The sequence below is a fragment of the Emys orbicularis genome, chromosome 9, assembly GCF_028017835.1.
Source record: "Emys orbicularis isolate rEmyOrb1 chromosome 9, rEmyOrb1.hap1, whole genome shotgun sequence".
Lineage (NCBI taxonomy): Eukaryota > Metazoa > Chordata > Testudines > Emydidae > Emys > Emys orbicularis.
The window spans coordinates 10,297,223-10,320,873 of record NC_088691.1 but is presented as its reverse complement, the minus strand read 5'-3'; the positions used below and the strand labels follow the sequence as shown (position 1 = coordinate 10,320,873).

The window sequence follows — 23,651 nt, the reverse complement described above, 5'->3', positions numbered from 1 at the left end:
GCAATTATGTCAGCGAAGTATAAAAGCAAGGAAAATTTTTATATTAATGACAACTGAGAAAATATATATATATATATATTGTAACAGATGTCAACTGCAGTTAGATTCAACTTAACTTATTAGTGCATGGCTTTTAGCCAAAAGCAATTCACATTTGCAGAAGTGTACTATCGCATATGTCTTAATAACAGAAATGTGTTTTTAAAAATGTATGTGATAAGTCACATATGGTAGAAGGAATCTGTACAGCTTTCAGCCCTTTTGACAATGGAATCAACTAACTTCATTTTGTGACGCTGAAGAACATTAAAATTCAAGTGAAATTCTCTTTGACATTTGAAAGAGCTACAGCACTGATGGCATTAAAAACTAGACGGGAGTCTGCGGTGCTGAATATGGTCTCCTTGCTTATACAAATACAATCTACATCTATTACCGTTATCTTAAAGATACCATTTTACTCTTGCTCTCAGAGGCAATGTTTTAGGGTAAAACCATACAGGTACATTAAGTGCTTACATTTCATTGAAAAATACTAGGCAGATACTTTAGCTCTTCTTTATGCAGAGTGTAATTAATATGTATAATGGACTCCCTAGGGTACTAACTGAAGCTGCAATCATTAACATATTCAAAGGCAAGTTAAAACAAGCAGTTGGGGAAAACATGACAGGGTGAAATATACATGTGGAGGTGGAGAGAGCTAGACTGGCCATATGGCCGCTTTCCATCCCAAAATGTTACTATGTTTTTCAGGTCCCAGAAAGCAATGATTTAACTCAAAATAAAGAAACGAACATTTTAGATGGCATAATTGCGCATCGCTGTAAAGTACAAATTGCTTAGGAGTGGCGTTGTCTGCTGCAAACTGGTGCTGCACCACTGACTGCCATGAAGTGGCCCCAGCTTACACCAGCGGAGAGTTTAAAAAAAATTCATGAATGAAAAATATTATGTTGGAGCCGCCCCCACTCCCTTCTCTTGTCCTCTAGAAACTGAAGAGGAGCAGCCAATTCACTTCAAATAACAACCACCAGCTAGATTTTTAATTCAGCTTGGCCTGGACCTACTTACCCAGAAATGAATGGCCTCCTGTCTCATTACAAGTTCCTTAAGCTTTTATATCCCCCCTGGTTTCCATTTCTAATTCTCATCAGATTAAATGAAACATAAAGAGTCTGATTTACAACTGCCTGGCACCTTGCATGGTTGTTCTGATGAGCATTTTACATTCATTTTGCCCTGGTGTAAATGACTATCCAAGGTGGAAGGCAATGGAGAGTGAGGCCTGTAGTCTTTTAGTTGTGCCTCCCAAAACACAGCCACTCATGAGCCCTCCCAGAGTTTCTAGGAGAAAAATCTCTAGGAGGAAAATCACTTCCAAAAGGCATCATGATCAGCAAAGTGCAATGAAAACAGTGGCTATAATAGGAAGATATAGTTCCTGGGGACTTAGTTAAACTGCAGACTGATCATCCACCAAAGCTGGAAGTATGTGTTTTATTGGTACTTAATAGAACATTAAAACTAGAGTATATGTTGTTTAAGCAGAAAAAGTAGCCGCTGATTGCTATTACCCTTAACTGAACACATCTCTCCTGAAAGTACCAGGACATCTATATAGCAACTTTCTTAATTCAATGATATACTGTAGAGAGTGGCTGCTAGTGCCCTAAGATTTAAGAACTTCTCATAAAATGCCCTGGAAATTGGTCCCTGGTAGCTTGCTCATCCTTCATAGATCCCCAGTATAAAGAACAGAAACATACATGTGTGTGTGTGTGTGAGAGAGAGAGTTCTTAACCAACAGGATGGCAAAGCTCTGATATATTGGTGCAAAATATTCCCAAGTGTCTAGAAATCATTTGGCACACTTGCAGTTATTTCCCCCTCTGTCAGATCTTCCCAAGGATTGCAATTAAAAAACAATCTTTTTAGCATGTGCAACCCCCCCAGGCTAGGAGCACTATGTACTGAACACGAGTATGATATTATTTGGCAGCTATTCATAGACAGCACATATTAATTTATGTAAACTGGACACAAATCAGGGCATGCAGTCATGAGGGACACATGAAAAATCGAAATCTGTCCTTGATGATCAGGGGATTTTTTTATGGCTCTGATTATGGATTAACTTGAGTTCCAATGTCTATTTTATTGCCCTATTGTGGGCCTTTTGTTGTGGTTGTTTGCATGAAGTTCATTAAAGTTGAATTTTCCAACGGATATAAAAATAACTTACTTTACAGGAATGTTTCTAGGTTTTGTCTTTTCGGCAGCCTATAAATAGAAGGGGGAGGGAAAAGAAACAGTTAAGCAACATTATCAAGCACAATGTTTCCTGGAACCAAAATAATATTAAAATAGAATGATGTTCAGAAATGGAATAAGCAATCCAAAGCAGGCTACCATCGTTAAGTAGGCAACTGAATAAAGATAGCAACTGCTGAACTCTTTCCGCACAATCGTGTTACAGCTCTTAAAACATTCCTCCCGGTGTTTGAGATATCATCATGCTTTATTTTTTTAATGGCTGAAAGTGTATAGGAACCGTTCATTCAGAATGATTACTGCCTTTCCCGGTTTGAGATCTGGTCATGTTTGTCGCACCGTTACTACCTATATCTAGAACACAAACAGTAACGGGAAAAAATAAAGGCAAGAACGGATTCTATTTCCAAAACAATTTTTATTAGCCAACAACAGAAAAGGGCAATGGATGACCAAATGTTCAGATCAATTTCCTCTCGTGAAACCTTTGAGAAAACACACTCCAAATCATCTAAATGAGTAAATCTCTGGGCCTCTCGGCCTGTACCGCCTCAGACATGGAGCCTGGTTCCAGTTTATTGCTGAACCCATTGATCTGTGTACAGTCCATTTATCATTCATGAAAAGAGCCAGTGATCTTCACAGTATATTAGAAGAAACAACTCAGATCATCTGTCAACGGCCCTCTTATTTCTGTTTCCCTCTCCACGGGGATTTCATCTCCTTCGATTCTTCTTGAATTAAAATGTTGCTAAGCAACACAGCTGGGGGCACTGATGGCAGAATGGCTACAGTCTATCAAACTGTTTAAGCTGTTGGAGATTTTAGTGGTGATTTTTTTTATGCTTCTATGGCATAATTATGTAATCTGAACCAAACTTTTATTCCCTCAGAATTTCATAGACTACATAAATCATATTGCGATACAGAGAAGGTTGAAATATTATCTTAAAACAAAATTAGTGCTGTCAAATCATTTTAGAGCATTCTTTTTAGTATTTGAAGTACTAGGCTATCAGTTTTAAATGGGGAAAGGAGTCAAACCGTTAGTCAGATTACGTGTACTGTAGCACTGAAATGCAGATTGAAAGGTGACTGATCCATAAACCCATTACACTATAGAAAGCTTTCGTGCTTACTTGCATTTTAGTATATTTCAGGAAACAAAATAAAGCCAGAAAAACTGGTGATGATGCACAAGGGTTAAGGGTGTTTGGGTGAAATATTGTAACCTTTGCTTCATTCAGGGACAAGGAAAAACTTATTCCTTGGTAAAAATTCCCAGTGAGGGTGATATTCAAAATGTTCAGATAAGGACAAAAGGATTACATCTTCTGTCTAAATTGGCCTCAACTCTGAAGCGAATCCCCTGAACTTGCAATATTGGGCTACAAATCTTGTGAGAATAGGTTGTTATATGACATCATCAGTGGGACCAGAAATTTTGCAAAAAAAAAAATTCCCCCCTCCCCAGTAGTAGGGAGATCAGGGCCGGCTCCAGGCACCAGCCGACCAAGCACGTGCTTGGGGCGGCACCTTGGGCCAGGGCGGCACTCAGGTTTTTATTTATTTATTTATTGGGCGGGGGCTGGCGCGGCGCTGGGGGGGCGGGGGCTGGCGCGGCGCTGGGGGGGCGGGGGCTGGCGCTCGGGCGGGGGCTGGCGCTCGGAGGAGGGGCGGGGGCTGGCGCGGCGTGGCGCGGTGCTGGGGGGACGGGGGCTGGCGCTCGGAGGAGGGGTGGGGGCTGGCGTGGCGCAGCGCTGGGGGGGCGGGAACTGGCGCTCGGAGGAGGGGCGGGGGTTGACGCGGCGCGGCGCTGGGGGGGGGCGGGGGCTGGCGCTCGGAGGAGGGGTGGGGGTTGGCGCGGCGCGGCGCTGGGGAGCGGGGGCTGGCGCTCGGAGGAGGGGCGGGGGCTGGCGCGGTGCTCGGAGGGGGCGTGGCTTCAGGGGGCGTGGCGTTCTGGGGGGCGGGGATTCGGGCGGTGTGGTGCTGGGGGGGGGGCGGGGATTTCGGCGGCACTGGGGAGGGGTACGGCGGCGCGGCGTGGCGCTCGCGCGTGGGGCGGCAAAAAAGTTAGAGCCGGCCCTGAGGGAGATCCACATTTAAATCCATCAACATCCCAAACCATTGATTTTTTACATGAGATAAGGAATTAAGGTTTGTGAGATCTGAAATGGGGAAATATTAGTTTTATGGACTGGCTCCTTTTGTGCAGAGAAAGGCTTGCTCTTTGTGTCTTAGATTACGTTTTACATTATTTATTATGGGTCGGTAGAGCCTGGGAGAAGCATTTGTTTTATATTTATACAGTGAAATCAACATAAACAAACAAGACAGTAAGCAAGTAAATGAATATTAATCAAACCAACTAGGTGAAAAGAATGGTAAGGCTGCTCAGTGAAGCACTCAGAACTCAGGAAATGCGAAAGTTAACCTTAATTCTGCCCCATTGTGCAAACACATGATGAGGTCTCTTCCAGACCTATGTTTCTATGATTGCATCCCTGCCTCATGAAGTGGTCAGTTGGCTGGTGTGAGTCCTGCTTCACTCCATAGGCACCCTCCAAAATATACTCAATTTATTTGATGCGCACATGTTCAGGGCCAAAAGGACACTGTTTAACAAAAGAACCCTCATTAATAAAAGAAAAGTGTGTACGTGTGTACAAACTATTTATTTAAAATCTTATAATTGAGCCTATTAAATGGATTTTCAGTGGACTACTGAATTTCAAGTTTCTATCCTCTCCTCCTGAGGTACTAAAAGTGTTTAGGCAGCAAAGAGTCCTGTGGCACCTTATAGAATATTCACCCACGAAAGCTCATGCTCCAATACGTCTGTTAGTCTATAAGGTGCCACAGGACTCTCTGCTGCTTTTACAGATCCAGACTAACACGGCTACCCCTCTGATACTTAAAAGTGTTTAAAAGGTTACAAATTCTCTTTTATCAAGCAGAAGTCTACTTTCTGACTGCAGTCTAACAATTCTCATGATCAGTCTAGCTAGCCTATAGCTGGGCTGTAACACTACAGAGTTAGGACTGTGTAAATCTAAACTAAATCTCAGATACCGGTTACTTTTATCAAATTCTTCAAAAATAATCACACACAAACTTGATTGTAAATAAACAGATAAGAGATAACAATAGAACGAGTGGGAAGTGTTTTGAATAGTAAGTAAATATCTATGCAAATACAAGGAATTACAAGGTTAAATTAATCTATAGCAAATTAGCAAAATGAGGAAATGTACTAAACTGTTTGTATAAAGACGATGAAGCTAGTTCAGAAATTGAGAGAGAATTGGGTAACGTCAAAATCATAGAATATTAAAGATCAGAGTCTAGGCAGTACATTCAATTTTGAGTAATTGAACATGTGGATTGCAGCTGTTTGCATTGGAGGGGAAAATGTGGTGGTGATGTGTACAATGGGAATCTGCCTACATATTATTCTGTGTGGCTGTGAAGATTGGTAGCATGCCATTGTTTTCTTAGCTAGTGATCTCCTAGATTACTTGTGATTGTGTTCGTGGGAAAGGCACTTCAGTAACTCGAAGTGTTTGGTAGTATAAACTTTTTACACACACACACACACACACACACACACACACACACACACACACACACACACACACACACACACACACACACACTCTCTCTCTCTCTCTCTCTCTCTCTCTCTCTCTCTAACCAAAACTTTCAAACAACCAGGAAAGGCTGCACCCAGTTTCAATTTGCATTTTGGAGGAAGGAGCTGCTCACTTATTATATTACCTGAACCTATTTGCCACTTAGTGGGAGTTGAGGATGGGAGCTGACCATGCAGAATTAGACATAAGGAATTCCATCTGAGTAAGTATTACAGGATCTGGCCCTGTGCTTTCATTTTTCTTGTATGTGTTGCTCACTCTTTTTCACAGTATATTTGTTGCAATATCATGAGCATGCTCAGTAGCAGAAGATACAGAACAGAGGAATCAAAGTGACATTGAGTAACTATACATATTAAGCTCTGATGCAGAAACATATTGTTTGAAAATATTGTGTGTGGAGCAGGTCTGTCAATTAGAGCTAATTATTTTTTCTCTGATCAGGAAGAATACTATCTTGTTTTAGGCAGCTTTCTTTGAAATGTACATCTTTTATACAACTTCATTATAGGAAAATACTTCCTCCAAATTACTTTTATTTCTGGGTTGCTTCGCTATTGACTCAACTGGTCTACGTTGAGTAGTTCTCTCTGCTTTGATAATTAACTTTTGATCATTACTGAATTTAACAGCTCTAGTCAGATGTGTTCATAGTCATCCTCGTCAATTACTTCAGTGCTCATCACCTTTAATCTTTGAACAAAATGATATCATTGAGCTTCCATCAGCCTTGCTATAGAGTTAACAATTTTCTGTTTCTCGTCTTCATGACTCAATTTGTTTTAGATGTGAGGCGAGCTTTTGATTATTAATTTAAGATATTTCAAAGACAAACAATTTTAAAAGTGAGTTATTTTGTGCAATTTATATTCTGGGCTTTTACAAATAAGAAATGGTTTTTAAAACCCAGAATGATTCCTGAACTTCACACATTAAAATGACTATAAATAGAGTAGGTAGGAGGTTCCCAAATCATGATACATGTGGTCTGAGTGGGCGATCACACTACAAAAGAATGGAAAGAAAATGAAATAATATAATGGGCTTCAATGAGCGTTAGGAGGGTTACATCATGGGATTGCTGCTAATTTTGAGTTTGCAAGTGTACATTAAAATAATTTAAGATGATTAGAAAATGGAGACCAGACTGAACTAGACAGTTATACTGCTTTAATTTGTAATTTCCTTCTGATTTTTTACAATTATGGTACTAGTTATATACCATATCTCTCTAAAATTATCCTCTCTCCACAGCTGCCCCTCTAGGCAGACACAGGATGAGAAGGAGAAAGAAGATAAATTGGAGGAACAGATGAAGGGCAGCAGCAGTTCATAGAAACTTTTTGGGTGTTGGGGGATGGTTTTCCATCGCATTCAGGGAACTCAAATGTGAACTCCAGATGTGAGCAGCACAGAACAGTAATAGAGAAGTGAAAGAAATGTGTCCCTAGAGGCTGGATAAAAAGACAAGTTTCACTAATTGTCACACAAAAGAAGGCACTGGCAAATAACCATCACCCTCATGAATTCCTTCCGTGAACTGCACTGTGGGCCAAAATAGTGTCTGTTTTTCTGGTTATCAATCAAGGCACTAATCTTTCTGATGGACATTGTGTTTTGGTCAGTGCAAGGTACCTAGAGCACCGAAAACACAAGCACAGTAAACTCTCAAGAATGGCTAATCAAAAAATGTTGGTCAAAATTGTCTTTTGATGGAAAACTGGGTTTTTGAATAAATGAAATTTTCTACTGAAAGTATTTATTTTCTACGGAATAGGAAGAGTTTTCATTGAAAACCTGAAATCTGAAAAGTTTGTAGCCAACAATGAGTGACAAGTTGAAATGTTCTGGAGAACCCCTCTCCCACATTTTCTGATCAGCTCTGCTCTCAGGGGTGAGCAGCTAAACTATCCCACGTAGGTATGTTCATGACTGACCATGCTCTCCTCTTGTTCTGTCAGTGGAACAGACGATCATCACTGAAGGTCCAATTCAACACCCTTGGCACTAATAAAAATCTTTCCATTGACTTCAATGGGAGTTAAATCAGGCCCTTTGCAAATTAACACCGCTCTTGGAGGTTGCGCTCTGTCCTTTGGGTCACAGATAGGGTGCTGAGTCATGAATTAAACTACTAAGAATGGATGGTGCTGGACCTTGGTCTGCTTCTGTAATTAGACAGTTGGTCTCAGGTGGAATTTTCTGGGGGGTGGAGAAGAGCACAGTGCGCATGAAGGACGCTGTGCAAAAGGGAAGTCGGGAAAATTGTGCTGGGGGTCACAAGCCTCAAGGGATCTCTGGTTTTTTTTAATGCTGTGGTTACATTCTCCTCTACCTGTCCCCTAACATCAATGGAGGAGAAGCTGTTGCTTTCTTGCTAATCATCTCTGACATGAAGTTGGAAACCGTGTCACGGACATGCTGCGTGTGGTATTCTAGGGCAGCCTCACCCTGAGGATGAAAAGCTGGGCTCACTGAATCTAGGACCGAAAAAATGGAGCGAGGATGCACCCTTCTCATCCCAGAATATTCTTGCGTGTAGTCCCTGTTTTCCTTCAGAAGGCAAATAAAAGGAGTAGAGTAGCTGAGATCAGTTTTAGAGAGGATCAAATCACCACATCCAGGGTGGCTATGGACCCAAATGGTGTACATACTTCCCATAGGATTCCCTCATGGGTATGTATTAGATACAGAGCATCTCCTCACCTTTCTACACCTTTGAGCAATACAGCACCTTTCATGGCTTTACAAGAGTTCTTCAGGAATATTTAGGGTGGAATTCCACTAAGTTGGAAACTCCTGTTTTAGATGGTGAAGAGCAGGCTGGGTAAAATTTGCAACCTTTTTAGGGATAACAAAGTTTGTAAAGAAATGGCAAGTACATCTACAGATGGTGGAGCACCTTCCAGCAAACTCCACTGTTTTTAAACTGAGTTACCGTAGGGATGATTTTGGGTCACAGTGTGCAATGGCCAGCGTTTCCCCCAGATTTCTACATTTACTAAGGGAAATGGTGGACGCCAAACTGAAGAAGCATGTAATGCAAAACATGGCCAGTTCCCGTTCTTCATGGCATGTCCCAAATGAAAAGAAGCCACTGAGACAAGAAGCCCAGGGACAGTGTCTTCAGCAATGGTTCTCAGTGTACTGTGGGATTTTTCAAAACATCACTTGCCGATGGATGCTAGTTGTAAGGCACGTAAGGTGGAGTGGGACAGAGGAAGTGTAAACAGTAATTTGTCCTTCTATAACACCTTCTTTTGGGAGGGTCTCAAGATGTTTTCCAAGTGATAATTAACTCTCACTATGCCCCTGACAGGTGTAGTAGGTATTATTTATATCCATTCCACTGACGGGGAACTGAAGCACAGAGAACTTAAGGGATTTGGCCAAGGTCACACAGGAATTCTGTTGCTGAGCTGAGAATGGAACTCCCGATGCCTAGCCCCACATGTTAACCACAAGAGAAAAAAATCCTCAAAAGGCAAAGGAAATATAAGGAGAAAAAGACAAGAAAATTACAGAGGATAAAAAAAAACTACCCCTAAAAGTTGCCCCAAGAAAAGAAAGATAAGCCTAAGGTGAAAGCTTAGGGCTGAGAGCCAAGAGAACAGTATTTCTGCCATCGACCATTGTGAAGCTGTAGGCAACTCACATAATCTATATGTGCCTCAATTCCCCACCTATAACTTATGGAGAATAATACTTTGTATTTACCTCATGACTACCTTAAAGGTAGGTGTAGCTTATTAATATTCACAGAGTGCTTTGAGATCCTTGGATATATGTGTTCTTAAATTGCTAAGTGCTATTAATTAGTATGACTTCTCCAAAGCCCGCATGGGTTAAAATGGCCTCTTGTCACAGTAAAAGGAAGAAGTATACACAGCCATATCAGAAGCAGCCTCTCTTACCCCAATTTACTTGCAGTTTATGCACTTTGATTCCCCTTTGTAGTGAAGGTCTTTATCTCATTCCTCAGGGAGTCCAACCTGTCCCTCATCTTTTTCCTCCTCTAAATCAATGAATAGTTACCCAGGCTTGAGAAGCAAAAGGGCAGAGTCAAAGAGCAACAGCAGTGGCAGTGCTGGGAAAGATGTGAGGCAATATTGGTATTGTTCGCATTGCTCGTTTATTGCCTATGCAGGATTGAAGAGTTCAAGGACTATACTATATATTTCATACATAACCCGTTACAAACAGGCACTGGAGAGATGGACGTAACACCACACATCAAAAACTTCTGTGCTGCCCTCGGGCTGCTTTGGTTTGTTGCTCGGCTCGTTGGTTCATTTAACTGTGTACTAAGTAATGAGGCGCCAAATATTTTGCACAATAATTGAGTTGGAATTTTTTTGGGTAGTTTTGTGACAGACCAATTCTCTTTCTGTGAAAACCAAATTCATGACAGGTGCAGAATAGTCCATGTTCCTACAAGGGGCGGGGGGTTAATGTTCAATCTGTTCACAGGGCAGATCCCCCCCTGCTGGTACAGCAAACTGCATCTCCCTTTGCCCACTATCTCTGCTGTGCACAGGGGGATTCACCCCAATGGGGTTTACAGCAGTCAGGTCTCACCACCACTCTCCCACAGGTGCTCCTCTGGGGAGAGTAGTTTTAATCTCCACTGGGATTCCTGCTTGCAGAGGCTGACAACTGGATGTGCTAACTCAGTTCCTTCTGCTGCTTTTCCAGCCGATGACACCCACCTTTGAGGTTGCGCTGGCCACCTGTGGGCCCATCCACCTTGAGCTATAGTAGCTCCCCATGTCTGTGTGTCTGCATCTGCACTGGCCCTTAACTTAAGCTGGGGAAAGGCTGCCCCCACTTTTGCTGGTTATCATTTGAGGCTTGGAATTAGCTAAGGAGCCAGTAGGGCTGTATTTTCTGTTCCACGTATATGATGTCTGTGCTGTGATCGATATTACCTGGTCATTTCATGTGGGTAGCATGAAGGTGAAGTGCCTAGTTAAGAGATTACTAAGGAGCGTGTTATGTGTATGCTTGTTTGTGGGTAAGCGAGGAGAGGACCTCTCTCTAACATCATTTATCAATCCTTTCCCTCTTTGCTAGGACTGTCTGGCTGCCAAGCATCTTTGTGTTTTGTTTTTCCCTATTTTTTTCTATGTCTGGTGAAGCTGAGAGCTGGGTCACACCAGCCAAATTGGACAAGGAAAAGACAATCCAGTGTCCTCTGACTAAAATGGCTGCTCCATCCCCTGCTTTTCTGGTATGTGCAGCATGTGTTCCATAGCCCTGTTGAGGGCCACAACTGGAACCTTCATGGCAAACTTCTGTTTGGTCAATTTCCAGCACAGTTCCACAGTACCATACAGTGCAACCATATGTTCCGAGGGTCATTTAAATCTCCTTGTCATTGGTAGATACGATGACCGACTGAAAAGATTAAATAAAATGTCATGGACCTGAAAGAGTTACAAGTCCTAAAATCTTTGCATTCTAGTGATTTGAAATTGTGTATACGCTTTATCTGACATATTCTTTACAAGACCTCACAGGCATTGCTGAATGCAATGGCCACAGGTGTTTATGTGGCACAGAAATACTATGAAATGAATCCCCATGACGATTGTAGGCATTGTTACCAGCCATACAAGCTCTTATTGCCAAAAATTAGTCTTGTGAAACAGGAGTATCCTGGGGTGAAGTACGCCCCGTGTATGGGAAATAAGGCTGTTTCATTAGTGTTGCACAGAATAAAATACTTCGAGTACCAAGCAAAAATGGAATGGGGTATCAAGAAGAGACATTTCTCCATCAGAGGATCTTTCTTAGCCTATAGAATGAAAAAGATTGGAGAATGACTACACTATCCTAATGGCTTCTGTTTTCACTAATGGCTGAATGAAAACATTTCCCTACAGCTTTAAAACATGACTGTATATCTTAAACACTGCTATGTGGGGTCTTCATCAAAACAAATTCTGCTGTGGCAACCACCAATGTTGCATTGCTTTGTCTGGGATTTCAATGCAACCCAGTGACAGATAAACTGTTTACATTAAAAGACTCTATCAAAGTTATTTTGCACCTAGTTTCATCCTAATCCATCTGATTTTTCTATAGCTTTGACAAGACGACCTCTCTCGCTGTGTGTGCAGTATTGATGTCATTACTGAAGAGCTGTACCTCGGCCTTTCTGCTGATAACAAAGTAAATGGAAATGTGGAGAAACCTTGGGGAGGCAAACAACTTGTTCAGGATCTAGCTAAAAACCAGGAAAAATTACAATAGGAAAGGGTATCTATTGTTGCAACTAGTATGGTTACTATATCACTTTAAAACAGTGCTGTTTACATGATGAAAATGTACTGAATCTTTTATATTCACAAACCTTAAGCCAAAAAGTCTGTTTGAATTTAACTTGAATAAATGCTTTGAAAGTTCAATGTGCATTACAAGAATCAGAAGCTCTCCCTACGGCTGACAGCATTTTTAGACTCTCAGCTACAAAGTAATTCGTTTTGCATGCAATTATCTAATACTAACCTAGCCAAGAAAGACTGTTTGGATAAACTATAAAACTAAGATCATGGACATGGATTATATAGGAGGTGTCTCGTACATGCATGGTTATCACACACATGCAAAAGGTAATCGTTAAGTGAAGCAGAAAAAACAAATAGAAAAGATAAAAATGTTTCATGGATTGTTCTGCCAAAAATACAATGTACATAAAATATTCAGAATAATGGAACAGATCTGTAAATGGTATCAACGTTTCTTTGGTTCAAAAATACCCAGATCTCCAGCAATGTGCTTTAAATTAAGTGCACGTTTCAAAGGTTACGAAGATTATTCCTTAGGAAGAACAAAGAAGAGCTGGTTAAAGAAAATTGGGTACACTACAACTACTTAAAATACTGTATCAGGGCACAATTCTTTTCGATGGCTCTGAGCTCAAAGCTAAATTGACTTATGCAGAGCTACTTTAAAGAACAAAAAATACTAACCTGTGTTTTATCTAAGTTCTTTAAGATGAACCTAGTCACTAATTTAAAAAACCACTATTCTTCCTAAATTTCTGGGGTTTTTTGTTTAACTAAGTAATAGGACCATCTAAAGGCTCTATCCTTCCTTACAGAACACTGTTAACATTAGTTAACATTAATCCCTGAAATGCATTGCCAAGTTATAGGTTTACTAATACACGTCTGTTATTTTCTTTGTATTTATAATCCCACAGCCAATCTGAAACTATTGGGTAATAGGAACATTCTCTGCAAAGTAACAGTATCTTAGTGATGCATGCACCAAAATTCTGTTCAATGACAGTACTGTAACAGTTTAAAATCCAGGCAACTGCTTAAGTTAAATATAATGATTCTACTCAATAATACATTAAGCAGTTGTTTACCTGGCATTATGCATTTGTGCCATAAATATCTATTGGGTTGGTCAGCGTGCATATTAAAAACCACTGGAATAGGTCAAATTGTAGATAATGTAAAACTTTAAAGATGGCAATTTTAATAAAACTGTCAATACAATTTTCTCTGTGAAAACATTTGAGACTGATTGTGTTGCTTATATTGAAAGAGAAACACAAGGTCTATATCTTTAGATCTTTTATTGAACTGTGAGCACAGCATCAATAACTGCTTCTCAGCTGTAAATGAAAATTGATTCCAGATCTAACCCCTCATCTTCTGTGTTCCTTTAATCCCAAATCACCCGCAATGGAAAGCAAAAGAATCAGCATTATGCGTAAGTGACACACAAAGCACGTGTCCCCTGCTCTGTTCTAAGGTGACTGCACTGATGATGGTGCTTCCCCCAAAATGTTAGCAGGAGATTTAGGAGATAACTGTAGCCTTTCAAATGGTGGCCCATAAAGCAATGTGATGAATTCTGCACCTGGCTTGGAGCAACTTGCTCCTGCTTCATCACAATGATCGATATGGTTCATAGATTCATAGGATTTTTAGGTCAGAAGGGACTGTTAAGATCATCTAGTCTGACCTCCTGAATAACACAGGCCAAAGAACTTCACTCAGTAATTTCTGTATTGAGCCCACAACTTCTGTAGCTTTTAAGAAAGATATCCTGTCTGGACTTAAAGATAGCAAGTGATAGAAAAACCACCTCATTCCTAGGGAAGGGGTTCCAATAGTTAATTACCCTGACTGTTAAAAATTTGTACCTTATTTCTAGTGTCTTATTTCTAGTGTGAATTTTTCTAGCCTCATCTTCCAGCCTAACCTAACTACTGTCAGAAATCAATTCCCCCTGCTGGTATTTGTTGACTATGGGCAAGTTACCTCTTAACCTTCTCTTGGATAAACTAAATAGATTAAGCTTCTTAAGTCTCTCACTATAAGGTATGTTTTCTAGATTTCAAATAATTCTTAGCTCTCTTTTCTGAACCCTTTCCAAATTTTCAATATTCTTTTCAAAGTCTGGATGCCAGAACTGGGCACAGAATTCCAGTACTGGTCTCACTGATACTTGAGGCAGAGGTAATATTACTCTGCTTCTACATCCAAGAATTGTGTTCACCCTCTTAGTTACAGCATTGTACTAGGAACTTGTGTTCAGTTGGTTCCTCCCAAGAAGTGTGAAACAAAAGGAAGAACCTGATTGGCAGGTGGAAAAAGCAGGATGCAGTTCAGATGTTGGGGTTGGACCCTACTCTAGTTATAACCCTGATTGCAAATATTTGTGCTGGCTCATGGGACTGGAAGCACTAGATAGCTCAGCAAATCAGTCTAAAATGATTTACTTTTGTTTGAGAAAAATCAGTAAATGGTACATTTTTGCACCCGTAAACCTGCGCTTGGCCTATGTTACAAGCTTCATAAAGTACAAAAATGGTGATTTTGGAGTACAGGGTAAATCTGAAAGGTAAAATATAAGAGAGGAGACAGAATACAAAGATATTGGAAAAACCGCTAAGGTGCTTTCAAACTGAGATTTTCATCTTTTCTCTCTCAGTTATGGTATGCACATGTGTATATCTGAATTTCAAGCATTATTTGACTGTAAACTCTTATGTTAAAAAATTAGTTTTGTAACTCAGTGCCCCACAGTTGAACGTTTGGTATCTTATAATTTGTATATTGCGACAGTCTCATTCCAGCTCTCATGAATGATCATTTTATATATTCCAGGAAACAGCATTTTGCATTTGAACATGCCATAATTGTTTTGTTAGTGTTTATGTATCTGACCAGTACACCTGATCAATGGTTTTTTTTTTTTTAAAAAGAAACACGATCAAAACTTGTAAAGTGTGAAAGAATCCAACAAGTGAAACATTTGACTGCTACACCAGAGCTCTACTCCGCTTGCCCAGGTCTCAATGTGGGATGCAATCTGTGACAAAGATCCAAAATGAAGGACATGCACAAGTTATTAATCCAGGAGACTTAACATGGGATTTCTCCCTTTAATATATTCAATGCTTTTTATTCCTTCCATTTCATGATCTTCTATTTCCGATGTAACTAAAAGTGAGGGCCTGCACATTTGGGTGGAATGCTGGAAATGAGCAATGCCCCTTGAAACAAAGGACAATTGAGAGAGCTTTTCCTTTCCAGATAGATAATTTATTTTTGATACCTGATTGAAGAGTGCACTCTCGGAATACCTAAATATGCAGTAAAGCATCTGTTTTTTAAAAGATACTTGGGATTTCTCAGAAGGTTTGAACCTCCTGCCTAGTGTGAAAACAGGGTCAATGCTAAACAGAAACTCTCTTGAATTTGTATTGTAGATCCTTAAGAAACCATATGAATGTTCCTTACTGTGTCTCCTTCTTCTCTTTGAACCTGGTGTTGCCAATGGCATTACTAGAAAGTGACACCTGGATTTTTAGTGCAATGGTATTAGTGTAAGACCCACAGTTTCCTTGTTTTTCTGAAAGACATTAAGGTTATATCCAAAACCCATCACAGTTGATGGGAGTCTTTTCATTCACTTCAGTGGGCTTTGAATCAGGCCCTTACTAACTTCTGCCCCTGATTCTGCTCTCACGGTTGCTGGTGTGAACACAGAGTAACTCCACTGACGTCAGCGGAGTAACACCAGTATGAAACTGGTGTGAGATCGGAATCAGGCCCTGAGTATGTGTCTGCTTGCTGTTATTCTAGTTTTGAACTGGTACTGACATTGCCAAACAGATTACATTGGGCCTCTCATTATAAATATTACATTTTCAATCAAGCAGTAAACTTGTTAGTCAGACAAGCTGCACAAGATTATACAACTCTGCATTGCATACATGTAGGCTTTTAATCCTTCGACTTGTGAGTGCTTGACATTGGACTTCTGTGTTAGAAAATGCTGACTCATACAATCCAGGTGCCAATGGACACTACAAAATATATATTTCTTGGCACGCCCAGGAGGAGGAAGTGGGAGGGGTACTGGTAAAATTCAGGTAGTTTGAAGAATGAATGAGAGCGCTCAGTTAAAAGCAACTTTTCTGAAGCTGTAGGTAAACAGACATCCCAAAGGAGGTTTGCATCATTCCCTTTTCATATTCCTAATGATCAGCTGGACACTGTGAGAGTGTCTTATCAAGGAAGAAAGTAAGAATTCACACACAATACAACATTCCACATCATAACAATTATGGCAACAAAATCGAAAATTTGCTTTACTGTTTTATGACCTAAGAATGATATGGGGCCAAATTCATCCTTGGTTTAACTCCATTGTCTTCACTGAAATTATACCAGGGATGAATTTAGCCCAAGGTGTCTAGACTTTCTTATTAAAAATGCTGAAAAGATGCATGCCCTCCATTTTATTTCTCAGCAGTAACTGTAAATATTTATAATGCAGAATGGAAGAAAGGACAATGGTATCAGCAAGTTTTCTGCAAATGCTTTTTCACTAATGTCCCCTCTAGGCTGAAAGACGTCTGCTATTGATTCACAGCCAGGTCCTGCCGCTGTACCTCTGGGAAACAGGAGTGTATCACTAATATTTATATTAGGTTTAATGATTGTGGGCTCTAAACCCTTTGCTCAATGGCTGGAACAAAAGTTCCACGGTTCTCCACTGCTTTGTACTGACTACTGTCATTGATATCAGTGCAAAGAGAGTGTAAAGTGGGTGCAAACCATTACTTCTGGTAGGAGTGAGTGGAGAACTCTGATTTGGGAGCATTTTACAACCCTTTGCACAGGTGTAAATAGCGACACAAACTGGGTGCAAGGCCGTGGAGTCAAGATGATTAACTGGTGAACTAAAACAAAGGCTAACAGGACACGTCTCCCCTTGAAAATTATTCCTGAATAACTCCATGGGTAGACACTCTTAGACCTGGTCTACATTACAGGGTTAGGTTGCCATAAACTACCTTACGTTGACTTAGCTGTGGAAGTGTCTTCACTTAAATTTGGCTCTTGCTGACATAAGTGCCTCTGTATGCCAATTTAGTAACACCACCTCCCCGAGCATCGTAGAGTCACGGTCAATGTAATTAGGTCAACACAGTGTCAGTGTAGACACTGGGTTATTACTGGCATTCAGGAGCTGTCCCACAGTGCCCCACACAGACAATACAATTGATATAAGCCCTCCTGGTGAGGATGCGCCCCGCTGACCCAAGAGGCCAAGTGTGCATACACACAAGCGATTTAATAACTGACGTGGTGATATTCTGATAGAAGTTAGGTTGACATAATCTTGTAGTGTAGACATGGCCTTATTCTGGAATAGGAGTACCTTGTTCCTGTTAAACTTAATCCACTTTCAAAGTGAATTAAACTGGAACAAGGTACTCTTATTTTGGAGTAAGAGTGCCAAAACGTGACACTATTCATAATCAGTTGTTTGGGAATAGCTATTCCAGAATAATTCAATGTGTAGGCAAGCCTTGTGGTGATGGATTGGGAGAAGTTTACCCAGGAATGGATTTGATACAGATATAATAAAATAATATGCAACCACATTCAACTGATGAAGATATTGTCAGATATGTATGTTATATGCACACGTCAGAATTTTACCTGTTCGTGGTCATCTTCATCACTGCTGAGTTTTAGATCATCTTCAAGCATTCTAAAAAAAATAATAATCCATAATTACATTTAATGAACTAATTTGATAAATTATAGGCCAAATCTAACCCTCAGTGAAGTCAGTGAAAAAACTCCCAGTGAGTTCAACTGCAGCAGAATCAGGATCTACAAAAGGAAATTGTGAGTACACTATGACCACCTTTTTATGTGAATAAAGGCAAGGATGGACTACTTTGAAAATGACTCCATCACAAATGCTTACAATTAGCCCCTCTTTCATGTCCTCTTCTACCTGCTGATTGGCCCATAGTGTGTAGCTTACCACAAATAGGTATTTCTAGATTGGGAGAGTGGGGTTAAAGTAAGAGGAAGCACAGCTCCTCTCCTTTGCTGGAAACAGAGAAAGGGGTTCCCCCTCTTCTTGATTTAGACTGCTGCCCCTGATCTTTCTTGGCTGGTGATTTGAGGACCCACCAGGCAGGGGACTGTGAACTGGGAATACTAGGAGAAGCTGGTGCCTGTTTGAAGAATTTCTGGGCCTTCCAGCATTCCTATCAGGAGGTACAGTAGTATCGGAGGGAAAGACAGGAGTTTTCCATGCTAGGAATCTCCTCTACACGGTCTCTCTTCTACAGGGGAATCTGTCACACCACTGCTCCCTGTTCCCTCTACAGGACAAGGGGAAGGAAGAGACCATGGACTATAAGGTGGATAGAAAGCTGGCTAGATCGTCGGGCTCAACGGGTAGTGATCAACGGCTCCATGTTTAGTTGGAAGCCGGTTTCAAGCGGAGTGCCCCAAGGGTCGGTCCTGGGGCCGGTTTTGTTCAATATCTTCATTAATGATCTGGAGGATGGCGTGGACTGAACTCTCAGCAAGTTTGCAGATGACACTAAACTGGGAGGAGTGGTAGATCTGCTGGAGGGTAGGGATAGGATACAGAGGGACCTAGACAAATTAGAGGATTGGGCCAAAAGAAACCTGATGAGGTTCAACAAGGATAAGTGCAGAGTCCTGCACTTAGGACAGAAGAATCCCATTCACTGTTACAGACTAGGGACCGAATGGCTAGGAAGCAGTTCTGCAGAAAAGGACCTAGGGTTTACAGTGGACGAGAAGCTGGATATGAGTCAACAGTGTGCCCTTGTTGCCAAGAAGGCTAACAGCATTTTGGGCTGTATAAGTAGGGGCATTGCCAGCAGATCGAAGGACGTGATCATTCCCCTCTATTCGACATTGGTGAGGCCTCATCTGGAGTACTGTGTCCAGTTTTGGGCCCCACTCTACAAGAAGGATGTGGAAAAATTGGAAAGAGTCCAGCGGAGGGCAACAAAAATGATTAGGGGGCTGGAGCACATGACTTATGAGGAGAGGCTGAGGGAACTGGGATTGTTTAGTCTGCAGAAGAGAAGAATGAGGGGGGATTTGATAGCTGCTTTCAACTACCTGAAAGGGGGTTCCAAAGAGGATGGATCTAGACTGTTCTCAGTGATACCTGATGACAGAACAAGGAGTAATGGTCTCAAGTTGCAATGGGGGAGGTTTAGGTTGGATATTAGGAAAAACTTTTTCACTAGGAGGGTGGTGAAGCACTAGAATGGGTTACCTAGGGAGGTGGTGGAATCTCCTTCCTTAGAGGTTTTTAGGGTCAGGCTTGACAAAGCCCTGGCTGGGATGATTTAGTTGGGAATTGGTCCTGCTTTGAGCAGGGGGTTGGACTAGATGACCTCCTGAGGTCCCTTCCAACCCTTATATTCTATGATTCTATGCTGCCCCCAGCTCTCTCCCCACTTTGAAAGGGGAAGTGATGAAAAATGTATACTACTATATTACTACCTATTTTATACAACAGCTCTCTTTTGATAAATCTGTACATTTTTAAAGTGCAGGAATAAGATATTTCCACATGTTTTGGAAAAGAAACCATTTTTACCTGCTTTTACATCAGTCTAGATTCTCCATTTTCCTGAAGTCTAGATGACCATAGAATAAGAGTGGGGAACCACCAAGTATATGCGCCTATCCAACTACCCATACCTACATTGTGTGAGTGGCAATGGACCTTCTTGGGAACACAAACTCCTTTAGGCTACATTTCTTCTGTTACCACAGTCTCTTTTCTACACCAAATCCCTCTATCACTAGATGGCAGAACAACGTATCAGCATCATCAAGACCTCTCATGCTACCCACTGAAATTGATGAGCTTCCCCTGTCCTATTTTGATCCCCTTCCGCCTCTGCAGGAAACTTGCAAATTGCAATTACGGATTCCTTTTCATGTTGATGAAGACTGGAGTCTATGAATTTTTACTGTTAGCCTTTAAATAACCGTAACAATCAATGAGCGTTTTGTCTGGATGGCCTTTTGTTTGAAGACTACCAGTAAATCATGGCTGTCTACAAGGGGACAGTATTCCAACCGGTCAAATATCAGCCCTCTCTAAACCCTGCTGGTGCTTTTAAAAGAGAAAGTGTAAGGAGAACTTTAACTGGCTAGTAAGTCATCTGTCTTTTAGTGACCTCTGTTGTCGGGCAGCTCAGTGGTTACAAAGTATCTGGACATGGAACTACTAGTCATTAACCTCTTGATAAATGTCAGATGCCTCCTTGTAAAATGTGAGCTCATAGAAGTAAGTCTAAGGTATGGATAAGGAATCTTTTCCTCCAAAACTAAGAAATCTGCAGGAAATATTAATCTTTAGAGGGCTAGATTTTAGTGATGAATGGGAACTTTTTATGTTGTTTATCTAGCAGACACATTCATTTGTTTCTACAGTGGCACTGCCTGGTGCACCATTCACAACAACAGATCACTGCAGCTTGATCTATCCATAGCCCTTAACTGCATCATCCGAGTTCATTATATACTCTTGAGGACAATGCACCCAGAATTATAAGATCACCCTAATGTGTGGATACATCTTTGTGATTCTTAATTCTAATTCAATCCTAAATTCCTCTTCTAAAACCTACATCTCACTTAAATATGCAAAGCATTCTGCCTCTTTAAAGCAGCACTGCTAGATAATGTACTCTGTATTATTTAAAACAAAATACAGAGCTAAGAAAAATAAGGCAAGGGACCTTTTCATGATTTAAGCCTAAAGGGTTAGTTCTTTCTTTCTTTCTAGCCATTGCACTTTTTTTCATTTTGTTACATGTTAAATTTCTTCTTGACATATTCTGTTGAAGTAAACCAAAAGGATAAAAGAAATTCTGTATTAGACAAATGAAAAGAAGCAAGCATAAAAAGATAAATGAATATACCTACGAAACAGTCTTGTAAAATGGCTGATTAATAACTGTCCTTATAAAGGATGTTACAGACATTTTCTAACAGTACAGTAAGCAGTAGGTATGTTTATATTGAATATTGAAAAATATAAATTTGATATAAAATATGATGATTAGTAGGAAGGACAACTGTTGGAGTTGGTTTCAGATAAACTAAATCTGCAGGATTTATGAGTTCCCATCAAGAGACTAATGGATGTTTAGAAGACTAGAGAGAGGGAAAAAATTGGATTTGGGTATTTGTTTAGCGGTTCCAAGCTTATCACTTGGAGTATATAATTCTTCTTAGCCTGGTCTGCTACATGAGGAATACGTCATCACATTCAGTTACACAACTCAAAGGTTAAACAACCAAACCACACCGCTACTAAAATGCATCATCCTTTAGTGGCAGATGGAATAATTAGGGAGAAACTGAATATGGTACCAACAATAAATATATGGCAAAGCAAAAAGCGAGGGAATAAATTCAAAAATATACAGTATGCATAAATGAAAGTGAAATGTTCAAGAGTTCAGAAAGCCTCCTCCCAGAGGATATTAGTTAGAAGGAGGTAATATTTTACAGAAAGTGGAGGACTTAGACGTTCTTCAACTATTTTAAAATGTGCTTAATATTCTGGAGAAGTGGGTCATGGTGGCTTGCACATTTAATGCTTCTATTAACTCCCATTTATAAGCAAGTGGCATCTGAGCACACACAAGGCCCAATAAGGGCTTTTAAAGATTGCCAGCAATCTTAATCCAAGGTGACTGTTTCATAATCATCATACCTAGAGAAGTAACACATTTCAGCCTCAAAGCCCTGAGCCACAAGAGCTCTGTATCTACAGTACTTTCCAACACTGTCTGTACGGTCTGAACTTGAAATTGAGTCCTCTTGAGAGACAGATACGTGTAAGTATGCATATATGATCTATATGGAACTATGTAACCGTTAAACTTAAGAACACCTTGTCTTGAGGTTACAGAATGAATTCCTTGGTAATATCATCCCAGCTGTTAATAAAAGGCAATTCAGTGGATATATTAAAGTTACAATGAACACAGTCAATGAGGGTAAATCAAAAAGAAAACAGGCTGTATCAGAAAGCTATCTCCGGAGGTGTTACAAATTCATTTCATTTCCTATTCTTCTCTGACCTAATCGACATTATTGTTGAATATACATGTACTTGTTTGTCTTTTCATCCATAGCTAATGCATAACACCACTTTAGGGAAAGTGTGGGATTAAGAAGGATTTTTGATCTCATTATTAGAGCAGTGCCATTTACAGAGCAACAATTAAGGCTGTGTCAGCATATTCATTATATTTTCAGAGGTTTATAATTTGGGATGTGAATTTGCTGCAGCCTGAAACGTGGTGACAAAGAAACACATTTATCCCTGGGGCAAACTGGTGTAATTCTCCTTGATTGACTACTACACTTGCTTATTCCAGAGATGAATCTGCTCCAAGAGCAGGCTTTTTATGCATTAGAAACTTAGATAGAAAGGGGGTGGAATGAAGGTTTTATTGGCATGAGTTTTGGAGGGCCACACCACTGACGATTGACAAAAACTTTATTATTTTGAGGATGCAGTAAGTTGACTTAGGCCTTAGTGGACTCTTTGAAAAACGGTATGGATTGAAAGTGAGGCTGTCCTAAAACAATTTTGGAGGGATATATGATTTTGGTACAGTGAGCTGGATCATTACTGTTTCTTTGCTGCTCCTGGTGCTTTTCTCAAGGATCTAGCAACCAGAACGAGAAACACGTGTGCACTGAAAATAGACATGAACAAAGAACACCCTTTCTGGTCAGTACTTGTAGATGCCGTCAAACAATTCTGAGTCCCACCAGGCTCGTTTTTGTTCCAAAAGAGGATTGTGTTCCAAACTCCGCCCTCTCCCGCACTCAGTACAGCGTTGCGCAGGGATGAATTTGGGAGTCAGGTCACTACATCCCAGTAGTTTACGTATGCTCAATTAAAAAGGAACAAACCGTTTTAACCTTTCGTTCATGCAATAAGTGATGGAAAAAATGTCAACCAAGCGGACATGAAGGAATAAGATAAAAGACCATCGCTGAACCTGGACTGCAACTCATTGCACTGCTAACAAACCCAAGTGAATGCAGGAACGGAGCCAATTCTAAAGCCATCACTATCATAAACATTGACTTCATGAAATGTTTTGTGCACCTCAGACCTGTAGGTTTGGGCACTTGCCAACAGGGTGACCAGACGACCCAATATTATTCCAACCATCCCAATATTAAGGGCTTTGTCTTATACAGGCAACTATTCCCCTCTTACACTCCAGTCCTGATTTTTCATATTTGCTATCTGGTCACCCTACTTGCAAATGAGCAAGTAAAAGCTTTTATTTAGGAAAGATGAGATAATTATTATCCATAAAAAGTACAATCACCAGATACCTCATTTTCAATA

The 23,651-nt window shown here is 40.5% G+C and overlaps 1 protein-coding gene across 1 annotated transcript in view; it reads right to left on the bottom strand.

Moving 5' to 3' along the window:
- Positions 1-23,651, bottom strand: part of AFF2 (ALF transcription elongation factor 2) — a 290,365-nt gene that overhangs the window by 77,949 nt on the left and 188,765 nt on the right. Inside the window, exons 8-9 of the mRNA XM_065410909.1 lie at positions 17,909-17,960; positions 2,246-2,283 (exon numbers count right to left, since the gene is read on the bottom strand). Of these exons, the coding sequence (XP_065266981.1) occupies positions 2,246-2,283; positions 17,909-17,960 (90 nt within the window). The remainder of the gene's footprint in view (positions 1-2,245; positions 2,284-17,908; positions 17,961-23,651) is intronic.